At 40.4% G+C, this 19,439-nt stretch overlaps 1 protein-coding gene across 1 annotated transcript; it reads left to right on the top strand.

Annotated features, from left to right (window-relative positions):
- The first annotated feature begins 946 nt into the window (after nt 1-946).
- On the top strand, nt 947-18,381 carry LOC127655682 (zinc finger protein 236-like). Its single transcript, XM_052143606.1, has 3 exons — nt 947-988; nt 8,410-8,558; nt 13,457-18,381. The coding sequence occupies exon 3, from the start codon at nt 13,685-13,687 to the stop codon at nt 16,364-16,366; it is 2,682 nt and encodes an 893-aa protein (XP_051999566.1). The 5' UTR covers nt 947-988; nt 8,410-8,558; nt 13,457-13,684; the 3' UTR covers nt 16,367-18,381.
- The last annotated feature ends 1,058 nt before the right edge of the window (nt 18,382-19,439 follow it).

The following is a 19,439-nucleotide window of genomic DNA, read 5'->3' as shown; positions in this document are numbered from 1 at the left end:
AGGCCTATCTCTGAAAAGTTCAGATTCTAATCTTTCAAATGATACCTCAGATGCCTGACTTAAGTATTCAGATACTTTAACGTTTTAAGCATAAACGTTTTTCCGCGAAAAAGCACATTCATTTGGATTTACCCCTCCTTTTCTTTAAAAAAGCAAACATCTGGGTTCCAGTGAGGCACTTACAATGTAGGTGAATAGGGCCTAACCATAAACATTAAAATACTCAGTTTCAAAAGTATAGTCAAAAGATGTAAACAATATGCATGTTAACATGATTTTACTGTGATTAAAAAACAATTCTCTGTAAAGTTAATACCAATTTTACAACTTTGTTGACATGACGATAAATATTACGATTTAAACAACATTGTAGCTAAAATTTTAACAGAAGAATTAATGTAAGTGCTAATTTAAATTCTAAGCTTCACATTTTTGCTTTTAACCTTAAAAAATGTGCCCCATTCACATCCACTTCATAAGTGCCTCAATGTAACCTCGATTTATTTTTTAAAGAAAAGTATGGATGAGTCGAAATTATTTTAGGGTTTAAGGGTTTGTTGACATTACATCGTCATGGCAACAAAGTTGTAACACTGCTTATAACATAGAAAAGGTTAGTAAGTGATTTTATTACACTAAACACACATTGTTTACGTCTTTTAGCTATACTTTTTAAATAGTGAGTATTTGAATGTTAATGAATTGGCCCCATTCACTTCCATTGTAATTGCCTCACTGGAACACAGATTTTTGTTTGTTTGTTTTTTAAGACAAGGAAGAGCAAGTCAAAATTGTTTTTAACGGTAATCAATATTATGCCACAAATGCCACCCCGTCCATCCAGGTCGGACATAGAAAACTGCAACACGTCATCCCCCCTCCCTTTCTCATTCGCTCAACCTCACCGCCCAGTCATTCATTCATATTTGGTCTTCCGGAAGTGTCTCAGGGTCGGGCCAGTCAGTGCCTGCGCGAGCTGACTAGTGGGGTGAGAACAGTTTCATATTCAATATTTCAGTTATAAAGAAGCAATGTGAGTGAATTGCTGTAAGCTTTTGGGAAGACGTTTGTGTTCTTGTGAGTTGCCGTTAAGGAGCGCTGGTTGTCTGAGAAAGTTTGCAATAAGGTATCCAAGGAAGCAGTGTCTGTGCGCTGTCACCGGTTCGAACCCTCGGTACGCATAAAATGGCTGGTCGCAGGTTCGAGCGAAGTCAGATCTTTTGACCGTAATGTGAATAATCCAAGTCTAATTTAAGTACCCACGTTATGAGTGGGTTTATCACTCTGATTAAGACTTCAGACGTATATTGGCACGGGTTCGACTCGCTGTCTGTCCCAACAAACATCATAGCGCGGTGTTTGGTTATACCATATTTTCCCTTCTGTAAACTGATCTCCGACGCGTAATGGCGTCGTATGTCCCCGTGTTGATCTCTCACTCTCCCCACAGTGCTGCATGACTGAGCGTGTGAACAAAGGCATTGCTGTCAAACCCTGAGCCATGCGCGTTGACAGATGAACGTTCTTAATTTGTGATGAAAACCATGGGAATGAGCGGTGGACCTGCTACCGTGACAACGCGCCACTCAAACACATTTCTGCATGGCATTACACCAACTTCGTGGTATTAGAGTACTTATGCAAATCATACACAAACAATGAATGTTGTTAAGCGAATTCGTCTGAATTGCAAAATCCATCCCCGTTGCCTTAATACCGTTATAAACAAGACCGTTTGAGTTGGCATCCTGTAAAACGTTCCATTTCCAAAGAATTGATCGGTTTGGTTAATACGCGTCTGTGCTGTTTTGTTTTGTAACATTTAGGAACTTATTTTAATTGTTCTCTTTAGTGTTTATGCAACAAAATATATTTAATAAGAAATTGCAATTATATTGTAAGAGTCATTCATTCAAAAAAGGATGTAGAGTTGAAGTCAGAAGTTTACATACACCTTAGCCAAATACATTTAAACTGAGTTTTTCACAATACCTGATATGAAATCGTAGAAAATATTCCCTGTCTTAGGTCAGTTAGGATCACTATTTTAAGAATGTGAAATGTCAGAATAATAGTAGAGAGAATTATTTCTTTCAGCTTTTATTTCTTTCATCAAATTCCCAGTGGGTCAGAAGTTTATATACACTTTGTTAGTATTTGGTAGCATTGCCTTTAAATTGTTTATCTTGGGGTCAAACGTTTTGTGTAGCCTTCCAGCTTCTCACAAGAAGTTGATGGAATTTTGTACCATTCCTCCAGACAGAACTGGTGTAATGGAGTCAGGTCGCACACGCTTTTTCAGTTCTGCCCACACATTTTCTATTGGACTGATGTCAGGGCTTTGTGATGGCCACTCCAATACCTTGACTTTGTTGTCCTTTTTTGGAGGTATGCTTGGGGTCATTGTCCATTTGGAAGACCCATTTATGACCAAGCTTTAAATTCCTGGCTGATATCTTGAGATGTTGCTTCAATATATCCACATAATTTTCCGTCCTCATGATGCCATCTATTTTGTGAAGTTCACCTGTCCTCCTGCAGCAAAGCAACCCCACAACATGATGATGCCACCCCCAGGCTTTCTGGTTGGGATGGTGTTCTACTGCTTGCAAGCCTCACCCTTTTTCCTCCAATCATAATGATGGTCATAATGGCTAAACAGTTCAATTTTTGTTTCATCAGACCAGAGGACATTTCTCCAAAAAGGAAGGTCTTTGTCCCCATGTGCACTTACAAACTGTAGTCTGGTTTTTTATGACATTTTTGGAGCAATGTCTTCTTCCTTGCTAAGCAGCTTTTCAGGTTATGTCAATATAGGACTCGTTTTATTGTGGATATAGATACTTGTCTACCGGTTTCCTCCAGCATCTTCACAAGGTCCTTTGCTGTTGTTCTGGGATTGATTTTAACTTTTCACACCAAACTACATTCATCTCTAGGATACAGAATGCATCTCCTTTCTGAGCAGTATGATGGCTGGATGGTCCCATGGTATTTATACTTGCGTGCTGTTATTTGTACAGATAAACGTTGTACCTTCAGGCATTTGGAAATTGCTCCCAAGGATGAACCAGACTTGTTGAGGTCTTGGCTGATTTATTTTGATTTTCCTATGATGTCAAGCAAAGAGGTACTGAGTTTGAAGGTAGGCCTTAAAATACATCCACAGGTACACATCTAATTGACTCAACCTATCAGAAGCTAATTGGCTAATTGCATAAAAGCTTGACATAATTTTCTGGAATTTTCCAAGCTGCTTAAGGGCACAGTTAACTTAGTGTATGTAAACTTCTGACCCACTGGAATTGTGATATAGTCAATTCTGTATACAATTGCTGGAAACATTACTCATGTCGCACTAAGTAGATGTCCTAAATGACTTGCCAAAACTATAGTTTGCTTATCTGAAATCTGTGGAGTGGTTAAAAAAAATAGTTTTAATGACTTCAACCAAAGAGTATGTAAACTTCTGACTTCAACTGTAGGCTATTGATTGGTTTTCTTGGTTTAATTTTATTACTCATAAATAATATACTATAATAAAGTAGCCCTATAGCAATACTTATTATCTTTGTTTATTATTTTTATTATTATTTTAGTTTAATATTGCATTGGTTATTTCTAATCCAAATTAAAATGATACTTGACTGTTTAAAAACTGCAAGTGAAAAAAGTGTAGGGTACAACAGGGCTAAATGGTTTTCTTCTTCTGTTTTTGATTCAAATTCCATAAAAAAGGGTGGCTATTGTTATACAGGGCTCCAGACTGCAACTAAAATGGTCGCAAATGTGACCAAAAATAATAGATTGCGATAATAATTGAAAATCTAGTCGCCATTGACGACAGTCGTGTTGTGTGCATTCTAGGGGTGTAATGGTTCGAATTTCTCACGGTTCGGTTTGTATCATGGTTTTAGGGTCACGGTTTCGGTATAGTTCAGTATTTCCATTGTTAAGAAAAAAATATTACTATCAAATCCAAAGAATAATCTATTTGGTAAACAATTCAACAGGTTTTACAACAGTAACCATAGTTTAACCATGACATTTGTAGTAAAATCATCTGTCACTCACTTGGCTGACATTAGGGGTCACACCTGGGAGCCCGAGACACCTCTGATCTTTGATAAAAGGCCAATGGGAATTGGCGTGTGGTATTTGCATGCCACTCCCCCGGACATATGGATATATTGGAGCTGGCGTGTGATACGCTCATTCAAATTTTCTCTTCGGAGCCGAATGTTCAATGTTCACTGAGCTGAATTCCCACGGCTTCCCATTCATCTCTGCTGGATCTCTGATGGAGCATTACACGCTTCAATTCTACCTTGGCACAGACCCTTCCTGCGGTTTGCTTTCAAAGGTCGGCCATACCAGTACAAGGTCCTCCCTTTCGCCCTGTCCCCTCGCATCTTCACGAAAGTCGCAGAGGCAGCTCTTGCCCCTTTAAGGGAAGTGGGCATCCGCATCCTCAACTGTCTCGACGACTGGCTAATCCTAGCTCACTCTCGGGATGTGTTGTGTGCACACAGGGACCTGGTACTCTCGCACTTCAGCCGACTAGGGCTTCAGGTCAACTGGGAAAAGTGCAAGCTCCTCCCGGCTCAGAGCATCTCTTTTCTCGGCTTGGAGTTCGACTCAGTCTCGATGACACACGCCTCATGATTGAGCACACCCAGTCGGTGCTGACCTGTTTGAAGATGTTCAGACAGAAGGCAGCAGTTCCACTGAAACTGTTTCAGAGGCTCCTGGGGCATATGGCATCCTCAGCGGTAGCCACACCACTGGTGTTGATGCATATGAGACTGCTTCAGCACTGGCTCCGGACTCCAGTCCTGAGATGGGCATGGCACAGCGGGACACATCGCATGGCTATCACACCGGTCTGTTGCCACCTCTTCAGCCCTTTGATAGACCTCACTTTTCTACGGGCAGGTGTTCCCCTAGAATAGGTCTCCAGGCATGTTGTGGTTACGGCCGACGTCTCCAAGACGGGCTGGGGCACTGTATGCCACGGGCACGCAGCCGCCGGCTCCTGGAGGGGCCCACAGCTACGTTGGAACATAAACTGCCTCACGATGTTGGCAATACTGCTTTCCCTTTGGAAGTTCTGGCTCTTGATCCAGGGCAAGCATGTGTTAGCTTGGACAGACAACGCGATGACTGTGGCGTACATCAACCGTCAAGGCTTTTTACGCTCCCGTCGTATGTCACAATTCTCCTCCACTGGAGTCAGCGGCACCTCATGTCGCTGCGAGCCACTCACATCCTGGGAGACCTCAACACTACAGCAGACATGCTGTCACGGCAGGTTACCCACAAGGGAGAGTGGAGACTCCACCCTCAGGTGGTCCAGCTGATTTGGAGTCAATTCGAGCAGGCACAGGTAGAGCCCTTTGAGTCAGCTGAGCTTAAGGCATTCTCTGTAAAGACTGCCCTCCTGACTGCGCTCACTTCCATCAAGAGGGTAGGTGACCTGCAAGCGTTCTCTGTCAGCGAAACTTGCCTGGAGTTCGGTCCCGACTACTCTAACGTGATCATGAGACCCTGACTGGGCTATGTGCCCCAGGTTCCCACAACCCCATTCAGGGATCAGGTGGTGAACCTGCAAACGCTGCCCCAGGAGGAGGCAGACCCAGCCTTGACGTTGCTGTGTCCGGTGCACGCTTTACGCATCTATTTGGATCGCATGCAGAGCTTTAGAGTCTCTGAGCAGCTCTTTGTCTGCTTTGGTGGACAGCGGAAAGGAAGCGCCCACTGGATCATTGACACCATAGCTATGGCATACCACACCCAGCATGTGCAACACCCCACAGGGCTACGAGCCCATTCTACCAGGAGTGTGGCGGCCTCCTGGGCCCTGACCAGTGGCGCCTCTCTAACAAGCTGCGTACACACTGCCAGCGACACCATCCCATTAATTTTCAAAGAGAGCACAGCGACTTCCGGCGACACGAGCAGTCGCGACCCTTTGGCGACTAGATGTGGGCGTGTCCAGCGACATGACAAAGTTGAGACAAGTTCAACTTTATTCAAATGAAGAGCGACTTACGGAAGCGACAGCCAATAGGAGAGAAGACGGGAGAGCTCACGTGATACTTCTCTCTCTCAGCTCCTGCAGTAAAGGAAAGATGGATGAAAGGCTAATTCTTGCTGTTAGCAATTTTCCAGTGCTCTATGATATGGATATGGTATATCCAGCCGCAGCTCTTGCACCAGCCGGTGGTACTCGCCGTGCTGACTCCAAGATTGAATGTTTTTGTGGACCCAGACAGACTGGCGTTTGCATTTTCGCCGCAGATAAACAGCCGCTATGGCAAAGAGCACGCCTTGTTTCTCATTCATCCTTGATATAAAGCATTTTATGTACTGATTCCATTTATATTTAGTCATTTCCCTCCAAAATGTTTGTTTTTAGCGGCAAGAAAAGCGACTTCACCGCCAGCCACTGGCGACCTGCAGCGACAAAGTCGCTGGCAGTGTGTACGAAGCTACAGACATTTGCAGAGCAGCGGGCTGGGCAACACCCAATACCTTTGTAAGGTTCTACAATCTCTGGGTTGAGCCGGTTTTGTTCCGTGTCTTAGCCGGAATGAACAGGTAAGTCCGGGAGAGTTGGCCATGTGTATCGCCTGCGCATAGTACCTTTCACCTCCACTGAGCTGAAGATGTGCACTATTGACTCCAAGTAGTGTTACAAGATGTGCTTCCTGGACGACTTCCTCCTAGCCCTGTGGCAGACGAGTTTGCGGAGAAACTCGGTGCCGGCTCAGTACACGTGCTAACTAAGCCCTGTACTGGGGTAGGTGCTCCGTATGTGCCGGTTCCCCGTAGGTAACAACATGTGACATATATCTTCCGCTAAATCATTTCCTTGTTAGTAAACTGCGTCTTCCTTGGGCAGAAGGCCCTCTGCCCAGTCACCATGTTTGTAGAAACTCCTCCCCATTGGGTAGGACTTACTATGGGACTTTTCCACATGACAAACTTCCGACGAAAAAGAGTCAGCAAGACCAAGTGACATATTTCCACTCAAAATACCCCCCCTTTCTCTGGGTGAGGTGATATCTCCGCAGTGTCTTGCCCTTGGTAGTGACACCCCCCTTCAATCCCCCAACCTGGACACTGGTGGTCCCAGTCGGTTGAAAAATGTTTCACTCTTTTCAGGGAGAAAAACTAATAAAAGAGGGAAAAGGCACAACTGGGCTAGCCTGCCCCTATTCTTTCGTTGGGCAGTTGACTTGTCCTCGAAGGGCCGTTCGATGCTTATAACTGCTTTGGGGGAGGTTACGTGTCACCCTGGTTTGCTGGCTACGAGGCACACAGCGTTCTGCCCGTCTCGCACCACCAGTTCACGTAACACAGTCCAGCTAGTTGTGCTGTTTTTGTTGGGGGCCCCTAGTGTCATTGACACAAAGTCGAGTGAGTGACAGATAGGGAACATCCTGGTTACTTCCGTGGGAATGAACAAGACGTTGTGTCCCTCCTGCCACAATGCTGGACTACCCGCTGAAATGGCTGGGACCTTCTCTCTCGGCTCCTCGGCACAAAACCCGAATGAGCGGTTCGTACGCCAGCTCCTTTATACCCGTATGTCCGGGGGAGTGGCATGCAAATACCACTCACCAATTCCCATTGGCCTTTTATCAAAGATCAGAGGTGTCTCGGGCTCCCAAGTGTGACCCCCTAGTGTCACTTCATCGACACAATGTCTTGTTCCCTCCATCAGGGAATGGAGGTTACGGAAGTAACCAGGACATTACTGTCATCGCTACAATATATAGTAAAATCATGGTTACTATATAGAAACTGCAGTATTACTGTTATAAAATCATGGTTAATTGTATCAAAACCATGATATCTGCTCAACATTTATGATCAATGATCTTTATGATCAATATAAAGTGCACTTCAAACTCATCCCAATATATTTTCAAAATTCACTTTAAAAGGAATAGACTTGCTATTAAAATGGATACAAGAAGGGATGATGTGATAATGCAGCTCGGGTAATTTAATCCTATGTGGAAATCCCACGTGAACACCCCAAGTGTTGTCTCATGTCTGTCCAAATTAGCACTGGAAGGGAGTGTGTGCCGTTCCGGTTCACCTGTGGCTCTTTCCCTGGGTGATGCTGGCGTAAAAGATTAATCATGTATCAATGATTACTATAATGGCATCTTAATGCCATTAATCAAAGCGCATTTTTGATGCTCACAATAGATTACAGCAGGGCGAGGAAAGAGGAGGAACTTGCGTGTGTGTTTTAAATAAACCCTCATGTGCATTATTGACATATATTACCAGTATATTGCACTCATGTCCAGTGATGTCTGCAAACAGTGCCTGTTTTGTAAATGTTTTTTGACCATCACTGTTGTAATTGATACAAAAAATAAATGTTTCCAGACAGGAGACCTGAATAATGCAGGGGTCTTCTCTATCAGCGGCTCGTTTTCTCCACTTGCCATTTTCAACTACACACAATGAACTGTGATGTCATCAAGTTGACCCATGTGAAACACAGGCTGAGCGTATCCATCTACAGAGCAATTCAGGTGCATTAGCGGAGGTTGTAACTGTGCCTGTCTGTTTGATGCTTTGTTTTCTTGACCAAAACTTGTGCTCCAGATGCGTCATTAAAGTTGATGTGAACCAGTTGATGTGAACTGTTTCCCCAATGCTTCCCCAATGGGGAAACCGTATGGTTTGTTGTTTTATAGAGAAACGTTACACTTCTAGTGTGTTCATATGCATTTTCGTCAGATATCTTGTGAATAATTGAATACATCTTTAGAACGCCAGTGTGTCTCGTGCCTCTTCACCCTATCTGTTGTGATTTGCTTGCAGCCGTGTGCAACAACAAACCTAGTGTGAGAGAGTCATAAACAAATGACTCTTTTGAACTGGTCTTTTTCATGAATCACTATAAAAGAACTGAGGGTTTGAACTCAGGAGCTCAATTTAGTAGTTTCAATGAGATTCGCTTTCTCAGCGAATCAGCCATCAGCGAGTTTATACAAAATAAACAGTATCTGGGATTTAATTCAAATTACACTCTTGTAGTCTTTGTGTCTGGGCCATCTGTTAAAAGTAAAGAAAGACTAATTTAAACAATTTATTTATATGAGATATAGCTTTTGACATGACAATTGAGGGACTTAATGGGAAAGTTCATTAAAAAATGAAAATTCTCATAATTTACTCACCCTCATACCGTCCCAGATGTGTATGACTTTTCTGCAGTTTTTTCTGCAGAACACAAATTATGATTTTAGAAGAATATTTCAGCTCTGTAGGTCCAGACAAGGCAATTGAATTGGAATTTTGAAACTCCAAAAAGCACATAAAGGCATCATAACTGTAATCCATATGATTTCAGTGGTTTAACCATAATCTTCAGAAGTGATATAATAGGTGTGGGTGAGAAATAGATACATTTTTAATTCATTTTATGCTAGGAATTATTCTCCCTGCCCAATATGCATGGAAAAATGTGAATCACCAAAAAGAATGTGGAAGTTAAAGTGGAGATTGACTGTGCAGGCAGGGAGAATTTCCCATTCACTTGCATTGTATCTAGAGCTGAGATAATCCTCTAAAAATCTTCAATTGTGTTCAGCAGAAGAAAGTCATACAATTCTGTGATGGCACGATAGAGTAAATTATGAAAGAATTTTTATTTTTGGGTGAACTATCCCTTTAATTATTAGACAAGGTGCAAACATTCATTAATGCTCAAGCAGGCAACACACTACTGTATGCATACTATACTTTATGTAAATATCTGTAATGTAGATTCTGATGGTCGGTACAATTATTTTTTTTTTTTTATCTCTTATATTTGTATAAATTAAGAAAGAGTTGTGAATATTTATGAGACAAAAGGGAAATGCAAACTTATCTTCTCAACTCATATACTGTAAATTTAACCTCAGATTAATGGGTTATCAGCTGTCTTCCTTTTCTTTGGCTATCTATCTTGTTTAACAATAACAATCTAAATCGAGCATTTCTGTGATTTGGTGACTAAAAATAGCCATTAGGCTCCTTAATGTGTCAGTTAAGGAGCCAATGGCTGCTAAGTCATTTTGTTAGTCTGGAGCCCAGAAATAGGGATAATAGTTATAGGGCAAAATTTGTCAACTTAGGAAAATATTTTTTAGACTGCAAGATGGTTATTTTGGAACAAATAAAGATAATACTTTTTCAAAAGAACCACTTCAGAGAAGCATGCACTATTTCATGTTAAATTCAATCATATTTGCCATTTTATAACATCAAGTATTTTATAAACAAATTAATCTCATTGTGACTGGATCAGTCAATGTGAGACCATTTTGAAAAATTTTCAAAAAAATATATTCATCCCATTTAAGAAAAACAATGTGTTTCATGGGGGCATTTAGCCCATGCAATAGTTTGTCTTTTTACACCAAATGCTATTCTTTCACTTATTGAATGGTTATTCAAAAACCTTTTGTTTTAATTTCCTTGAATAAAACAGAAAATGACAAATATTTATTTTGTTTAAAAAAAAGGCAATCATTTCAGGGATTGTTATTAATTACATAAATTTGCAACATTTAAAAAAATGTTTCAATATTAGATCAAATTACCTCAAAATCAAACTTCGAGATTGCACGCAATTATCTCATGGATCAGGAAAATGTTGCAGTTTATAGTGCCAAACGGGTATTAAGGAAAGGACTGTGATGTTTTTGTTGCTATTTAGTGTTTTTAGAGAAAATAAAATTATTTTCCTTTAGCCCCATTGTACCCTACTAATCTTGTAATTTTTGTAGTAAGTTATTGTTAAATACACATTAATTATTAATATTGTAGAAATAAATTTATTATATGAATACTTATTTCAGGATGCAAATAAAAGAAACACATTGAACGACTGATTATCAAATTGATTATTGTTTGATTATACAAATATTTCTTCCAGCCACACCAAAACTCCTTCAGCATCCTTTGAAGTGTTTTAATTCTACAATATATGGTGTAAAAACATCTGAGTGCTGCCTTCTTCAGGTTGAACGGTGGCTACTGCAGTTGAATTTTCCTATTGGCTGTTTGCGGTAGTTCGTGACGTAAGCGGTGAGAGCTGACGTAAGCAGGTTCCAGCTCACCACGCCCTTGGTACAAGCTAGACACTGGCCCCATTCTCCCTTGCGCGGCTGCTTCGCTAGCATCGTCGGACGTCGGGAGTTAAAACCGCAGTTTGAGCCAGCGGCTCGAATTGATATGGCTCCGGCCCTGTGTCCACAGACAATTCACCCTCCTCCACTTCAGGTGAAGGTGGGGGAGAAAAGTCCTCGACTTCAAAAGACCGCTCCGTGGCAAAGCTACTTGCGTCACTCCAGTCACTCTCCATTTTAGAGTCTGACAGCAGCTGTCAATTAATCCATCACTACGGGTCTCGGGTGCACGCCCCCCCGCGGTTCGTCCCCTCTATCCCCGCTGGGGTCTGCCCACTTTTCCAGCATTTTTCAAATATTGCTAGTGGGTGGAGTCAGACTCTGAGCAGGGGTTTAGTTACCCTTTAAAAGTTTTAAGAATGTACAGGTGAAACTCGAAAAATTAGAATATCGTGCAAAAGTTCATTAATTTCAGTAATTCAACTTAAAAGGTGAAACTAATATATTATATAGACTCATTACAAGCAAAGTAAGATATTTCAAGCCTTTATTTGATATAATTTTGATGATTATGGCTTACAGCTTATGAAAACCCCAAATTCAGAATCTCAGAAAATTAGAATATTACATGAAATCAATAAAAAAAGGATTTTAAATACAGAAATGTCGGCCCTCTGAAAAGTATAATCATGCATATGTACTCAGTACTTGGTTTGGGCCCCTTTTGCATTAATTACTGCCTCAATGCGGCGTGGCATGGATGCTATCAGCCTGTGGCACTGCTGAGGTGTTATGGAAGACCAAGATGCTTCAATAGCGGCCTTCAGCTCTTCTGCATTGTTTGGTCTCATGGCTCTCATCTTTCTCTTGGCAATGCCCCATAGATTCTCTATGGGGTTCAGGTCAGGCGAGTTTGCTGGCCAATCAAGCACAGTAATACCATGGTCATTGAACCAGGTTTTGGTGCTTTTGGCAGTGTGGGCAGGTGCCAAGTCCTGCTGGAAAATGAAGTCAGCATCTCCATAAAGCTTGTCTGCTGAAGGAAGCATGAAATGCTCTAAAGTGTCCCGGTAGATGGCTGCGTTGACTCTGGACTTAATAAAGCACAGTGGACCAACACCAGCCGATGACATGGCTCCCCAAACCAACACAGACTGTGGAAACTTCACACTGGACTTCAAGCATCTTGGATTGTGTGCCTCTCCATTCTTCCTCCAGACTCTGGGACCTTGGTTTCCAAATGAGATGCAAAATTTGCTCTCATCAGAAAAGAGGACTTTGGACCACTGAGCAACAGACCAGTTCTTTTTTTCTTTAGCCCAGGTAAGACGTTTGACATTTGAAGCCCATGTCCAGGACCCGTCTGTGTGTGGTGGCTCTTGATGCAGTAACTCCAGCCTCAGTCCGTTCCTTGTGAAGCTCCCCCACACATTTGAATGGCCTTTTCCTGACAATCCTCTCCAGGCTACGGTCATCCCTGCTGCTTGTGCACCTTTTTCTTCCACACTTTTCCCTTCCACTTAACTTTCTATTAATGTGCTTTGATACAGCACTTTGAGAACATCCAACTTCTTTTGCAATTACCTTTTGAGGCTTTCCCTCCTTGTGGAGGGTGTCAATGATGGTTTTCTGCACAACTGCCAGGTCAGCAGTCTTCCCCATGATTGTGAATTCAACTGAATCAGACTGAGAGACCATTTAAAGGCTCAGGAACCCTTTGCAGGTGTTTTGGATTAATTAGCTGATTAGAGTGTGACACTTTGAGCCTTCAATACTGAACCTTTTCACAATATTCTAATTTTCTGAGATTCTGAATTTGGGGTTTTCATAAGCTGTAAGCCATAATCATCAAAATTATATCAAATAAAGGTTGAAATATCTTACTTGGCTTGTAATGAGTCTATATAATATATTAGTTTCACCTTTTAAGTTGAATTACTGAAATTAATGAACTTTTGCACGATATTCTAATTTTTCGAGTTTCACCTGTATTGATTAGACACCATTTTGATGATGAAATTAAATTAACCTTTAAAAAAATTATTAAACTATAATGGTGTATTCAACAGCACATTATAATATTAACATATTTGTGCTGTGGTAACAAAATTAGTATCGAGAACCATGAAATTTAACTGGTATCGGTACCAACTACTGAAATTGTAGTTAATTATGAGTGTGCACTAATGTTTTCTTAACAATTGTAAATGTAATACAGCAGTTTATTTATTTAATTGAATAGATTGAGTTGTATTGTTTCTATACCAGAATGCAGAATCGTGTTTTTTGTCTTTTATTACTTTTTATAGATCGATGCCTTAGATGAGAGATGGCAGTGCCAGAAACAAGGATGAAAATCAGCAGTTACACCAGATGGGCAAGGAACTGGAAATGGTGCCATTTACATAGATTGTGCAAGAAGTTGTGGCCCTGCCAGGCAATATTTCAGTGTTCTCTCAGGTTCTAATAAATTGAGTTATTCTGAGAGTACTGAATAATATAATTCCTTCTCTACTGCTGAATGTACAGAGGTTGCTATGCGCAAACAACAAGCATTGGCCAGGATAGGTGAGGACATTCCACATATTAAGTGGATTGATCTTACTGCCACCAAAGATTGCCAAATGTCTAAATGTCAAGAGAGTGAGTTATCAGATGAGGGGCTCTCAGTGGAGACTACAGACAAAGCCTCCCTTACTGTGTTTCTTGTTCCACCACAAGATCAGACAGGGGTTGTCAAGGATTACAGCAAGCAGAACTCACCAAAATATGTCCTTGATTCAGACTTAGGCCAGACTCTCGAAAATAAGAGAGACATGCAGTTGATACTCAAGAAGGAATCTGATAATGTTGGGATTGAGGTTTGTGAGGTAAAAACCAAAGCTACAAACATTGCTAACATCTCAACCAATGATCTACTAGCGATTAATGCTCAACGACAATCTATTTTAAAGAAAGGTTTCTATGACATGCCACTGTCACATGACAGCGTAAACCATACAGACAACGAGATGTGGACTGAGAATGATACACAGGTTGTTGATGTGCCACATACAAGAGGAAATTCAACATTTGGGATGCCTGGGATGTCCCAAAACCTTTCTAATGATGCAGAGAAAAGAAGTTTAGAATATAGTAAAGACTGCATTATAGACTATAAAACACAAATTTTGTGTCATGGAAGAGAGGAGAGATTTGGATGTTTGGATATTGGATGGACTATGGCAATTACAAGCACAGGAAATTCCTTGGAACAAAATGATGAGGGTGAGGTATTAGATTTAAGCCTACCAAAAAAGAAAGAAAGAATTAAGGAGAGTCTGTGTGAATGGATTGTGGACCCTGACTATGAAGGCTCACTTCATATGGAAGTTGATGAAATTGAGAATGAGCCCCAACATATAGAAGTGGAGCAAGAGGACGATAATGAAAACCCCTGGATTCCATCAATAAGTGATGCTCATACATATGTCCCACAGCATTGGGATGGACATCTGTCCTCCCCCTCTTTGGCATCGTTGCCAACTCCCATGTATACCAATATAGCCTCTGATCCGATGGATACACTACTCATAGATGATCAGGGCATTCCTTACAAACTCACCCCAGATGGACAGAAAGTTCTTCAAATTGATGATATACAACACACCGAGGGCCTCTATGAAAAAACAAATCTAAGCCAAAGGCAAGCAGAAGACAAGCCCTATTCCATTACTGATGTCCAGGATATTGCAGACTCCAAACAAAAGACACAACCCAATCCATTGTACGCAAATATGTCTCTTGTGGAAGCCTCACATGTTGTTCCAAACGTGGAATCAAAATCTCCTCTGAGCTCAGTAGTCCTTGCTAAACCATCGATCTTACCTGCCATGTCTGACTTGCCATCAGTTCCCATTCAGATTGTGGCTAATACTACAGGATCAAACACTCCCATTCTTCTTCTTCCTCCATCTCAGCTTCAGTCACTTTCCTCACCAGCCTCTAAGGGTAACCCAGGACTAATTACTCTTTCTTTACCAGTTCCTCTTAGTCAGAGCACTCAGTCGTCCCCCACGTTCCTTGTTTTGTCATCTCCTCAGGTGTCCTCAACTCAGAGTTCATCCTCACTAGGAAAATTATCTCAAATTTCCTCCAATTCCACTGTTGCACTTCCCTTAGCTACTTGTCCACTTGACCTGGGATCTACAATATGTTCACCTCCCTCGTTTCTTAGTATTAGTACAGTCTCCTCTGCCACAACTACAGACATTTCAGGACCGATTAACCCATCTAATCTTCCTGTTAGCCCTACCTCATCAACCGCTTCGTCCAGCACTTGTACAGTGACCTCTACAAGTCCAACCAAGCAATTCTACAGTGATGCCTACTCTGACCAACCAGTGCCCACTTCCTTTCGGGAGGCTCTTCTCAGATTAGCTGTGTCTGCCGAGAAGAAAAATGAAATCCAGCCTCAAAGCATTGAGACACATTCAGTCTCTACTCCCTCCTCATGTTCTGAAGCAACCAAGCCAGATTCCTCTGCCACAGTCCATAAAATTGAGATAAACTGTGACAAGCAGTGTCCAGCCACTGAGACTGGGTCTACCTCAGTGGACCAAACAGACTCAATAGGTGCCATGTCCACCAAGGACCTTTCCCACCTTTCTTCCACCTCACCCCTTCATCCCGCATCACCCGTATTTCCCATCAATCACCCAAAGAACCAAGACTCGCAAGCATTAGGTCCACGTCGCATTCTTTACTGTCAGTACTGTTCACGAGTCTTCTACTATCTTTCGGATCTTGAGCGCCATTCCATCACACACTCGCAAAATAAACCCCATGTATGCCAACTCTGCGGTAAGGCATTCAAAAGATCAAGCCATCTTGAGCGACACAAACACATCCACACAGGTCAGCGAAACTTTGTGTGTCAGCTTTGCCCAAGGCGTTTTCGTGAGTCTGGGGAGCTAATGAGGCACCAGAGAGTACATACGGGTGAAAAACCCTATCAGTGCTTAATATGCCATATGCGTTTCGCAGAGCGCAACACACTGCGACGCCATACAAAACGCAAGCACCAAGGCCAGCAGCAGGAGGTGATGGACATGAATGCAAAGCCAGAAAGTGAAGAGATTTCCCTCACCTGTATACAGAGAGAGCCAGAAGATAATGCAGAGTGGTACAGTTCAACAGTTCCTGAAATGGAGTCCAACAGTGACACAGGGGGAGAATGAACTACATAAGGGCATGAAAAAATGTATGTTTTATGAGTTTCAAGGGAAGCATTGCTGTAAATAAGTTTAATTTATTCTGTATTGATATAACAATTCTTTACTGTTCTCACTAGACTCATATAATTGTCAATATTTCATTCCAGTTTAATCTCGAGACCTTAACTGTTTATGATTGAACCTGGCTATGTTCACTTTAATAAGCTTCAGATATTTATCAGATATACTTACTGTAAAAGAGTAAGAGGCTCTGTGCAAAAACATGATCATTATTTATTATTTTATTATTTCTTGAAATAATAACAAATTGATACGGAATGACATCTCATAGTTTTATGCATAAGTACACACTGAGCATTTTATTACGAACACCTGTACATTATTCATGTAATTATCTAATCAGCAAGTTGTGTAGCAACAGTGCAATGCATAAAATCATGCAGATATGGGTCAGGAGCTTCAGTTAATGTTCACATCCACCATCAGAATGGGGAAAAAAATTTAATCTTAGTGATTTGGACCGTAGCATGATTGTTGGTGCCATATGGGCTGGTTTGAGTATTTCTGTAACTGCTGATCTCCTGGGATTTTTACACACAACAGTATCTAGAGTTTACTCAGAATATCGCCAAAAACCAAAAACATCAAGTGAGTGGCAGTTCTGCAGACAGAAATGCCTTGTTGATGAGAGAGTTCAACAGAGAATGGCCAGACTGGTTCAAACTGACAAAGTCTATGGTAACTCCGATAACCACTCTACAGTTTTAGTGAGCAGAATAGTATCTCAGAATGCACAGCACACATTCTGAGGCAGATGGACTACAACAGCAGAAGACCACATCTGGCACTTTACTAACACCATATTGTTCAGTGAGTCATGACCCAGCTTATAAATTTCAGAACACCTTCAGATATAATGCATTACAAATATCTTGCTCTGTGTTGATTCCTTTTTTAGTTTCTAGTTTTAGCTATTTTTCCAGATGGACGCAGGCATGGTCGCTTTAGATTTTTGTCTGCATTAATATTCAATCTGAACTATTTGTTTCAGTAACCCTTTGCCTTTTACAGAGGCCTGCTACATTTTATTATCTTGAAATTATGCTTTTAATCTACACACATTTTTTTTTTTTTTTACTTTTAATCTTGACATTGTGTCCTCTGGAATTACAATATTAGACAGTTGTTACAAATCATGACAGAGAGCTTGAGTTGAAATTCTGGTTCATCTAGTTCTTTATGATATAACTGTATTTAATTAGGACAAATTCAAATTATTTTTTTAACTTCACTGTTTCATATATGCTGTGAAACATAATTATCTGGTGGCCTTGCACCGTTCACATAAATATCTTAATATTTTAATATTACACCTTTTTTACTTTTGTCTTTTAACAAAGTTTTAACTTTGAACTTTGATTTTCTGTATTCAGTTCAAGGTTATGACACTTGAAAGAGACTTAATAAGACTCAGAGTTGGTGCTTTAACCCATGCTGATTAATTTTGTCTTCTATGTAATTTACCATGTAACTAAACATGCTCATACTGGACACCTGGGGCTATTCAACATTTCAGTTGCTTAAATCTTAAATTTCAGGTTTGATTAGGAATTTGAATATTTGCACACTCTATTTAAAGCTTGTCATCCCCCTTCTCTTTTTCTAGTGGTTCCCACGCTTAATTAACTGTCCAATTGACTTTGCTTTAAGCTCACTGCAGCAAAGATACTACAAGCTGTTGAAGTGTCCAACTGCTAAACAATATCGCTTAATGGCTCTCTCTCTCTCTCTCTCTCTCTCTCTCTCTCTCTCTCTCTCTCTATATATATATATATTTTGGACAGTTGTTTACAAAAAATACTGAAACTTCATATATAATATAGATCGATTCAGTGTTATTTATTGAGCTTATTTCACAGTAGATTTGCCACACTTTTATTACAATGTTTGGATCCTATTATAATTTAAAGATCAATGCTCCAAGTCTGTTTAAACAAAATAAGAACAATCTTGTACCAATGAGAACTATTTATTTATGGTGGAAATTTTATATTTCAAATTGTGTGTAATGCCACAGAACTCTTATATATTTAATATACAATAAAAAAAAGATCACAGATATTAAACAGACTGTAACCTCTTTTACAGGATTTTGATAAATAAAACAAATCAAATCCAAATGCTTGCAAGCCATACTATTTTCAGATGAAAGTATTTTTTATTTTCTTCTGTAGTTTGCTGCTCTTAAAATTTAAGACTAATGTGAAATCTTGAATAATTATGCATTAATAATATGCCTCTGATAATTGCTAACCAAATTCATTCATATAGTATTATGTTATATTTATACTATTTCACTTTTTTAAGTATCTTTCTCGTAATACATATTTACATTAACATCTTTTTATATTTTACAGTATAAAGTTAAACATTGAGTGTACACTGTAAAATGTATATTTGTGTAGAAAAAATATGGCATTAAAATGCTCCATATTATTTGTTCATATAGTGGTGATCATTTAGATTTTAAGTGTACATGCATGGATGTACTTAGCCTCCTTTAACCTTGCAAGCCGTGCTTGTGTACGTGTAAGTGACAGCTCAGATGTGCCTTTGGTCTGTGTTCCATTTGGCAGCATCAAATAGAGTGGCTCCCATAATCAAGATGACAGCATGTGTCTATACAGTAAGTGTTGAGTCTAATGAGTAGTATGTGTGTGTGTGTGAGGGAGAGAAAGAGAGAGAGAGAGAGAGAGAGAGAGAGAGACTAAAATGTAGAATTCTTTTGTCTAAGGCTATATTATTGTAATAATGCAAATCACATTAATGGTTGGCACTTGCCATTTATGTAAAATGTGCACAATTCACAATAATGGCAAGGTCCAGTGCAGCTGTGATGACATATGCAAAGTTATACCTCCTATACCCCCACAGATGTTGAATAAGTATGCTACAGATTTTATTTTTTTTTTAATAAAAACTTTTAAGAGCTGTGCTTTGAAATTTAGTTTGAATGTGCCTTCATTCCATCAGGTGTAAGGATGGAATCATGGACAGGGTTTGATGGAATCTTCCG

Source organism: Xyrauchen texanus, chromosome 15 (assembly GCF_025860055.1).
Source record: "Xyrauchen texanus isolate HMW12.3.18 chromosome 15, RBS_HiC_50CHRs, whole genome shotgun sequence".
Classification (NCBI taxonomy): domain Eukaryota; kingdom Metazoa; phylum Chordata; class Actinopteri; order Cypriniformes; family Catostomidae; genus Xyrauchen; species Xyrauchen texanus.
Note: the sequence above shows the minus strand (reverse complement) of the source record. Positions and strands in the feature narration are given on the sequence as shown.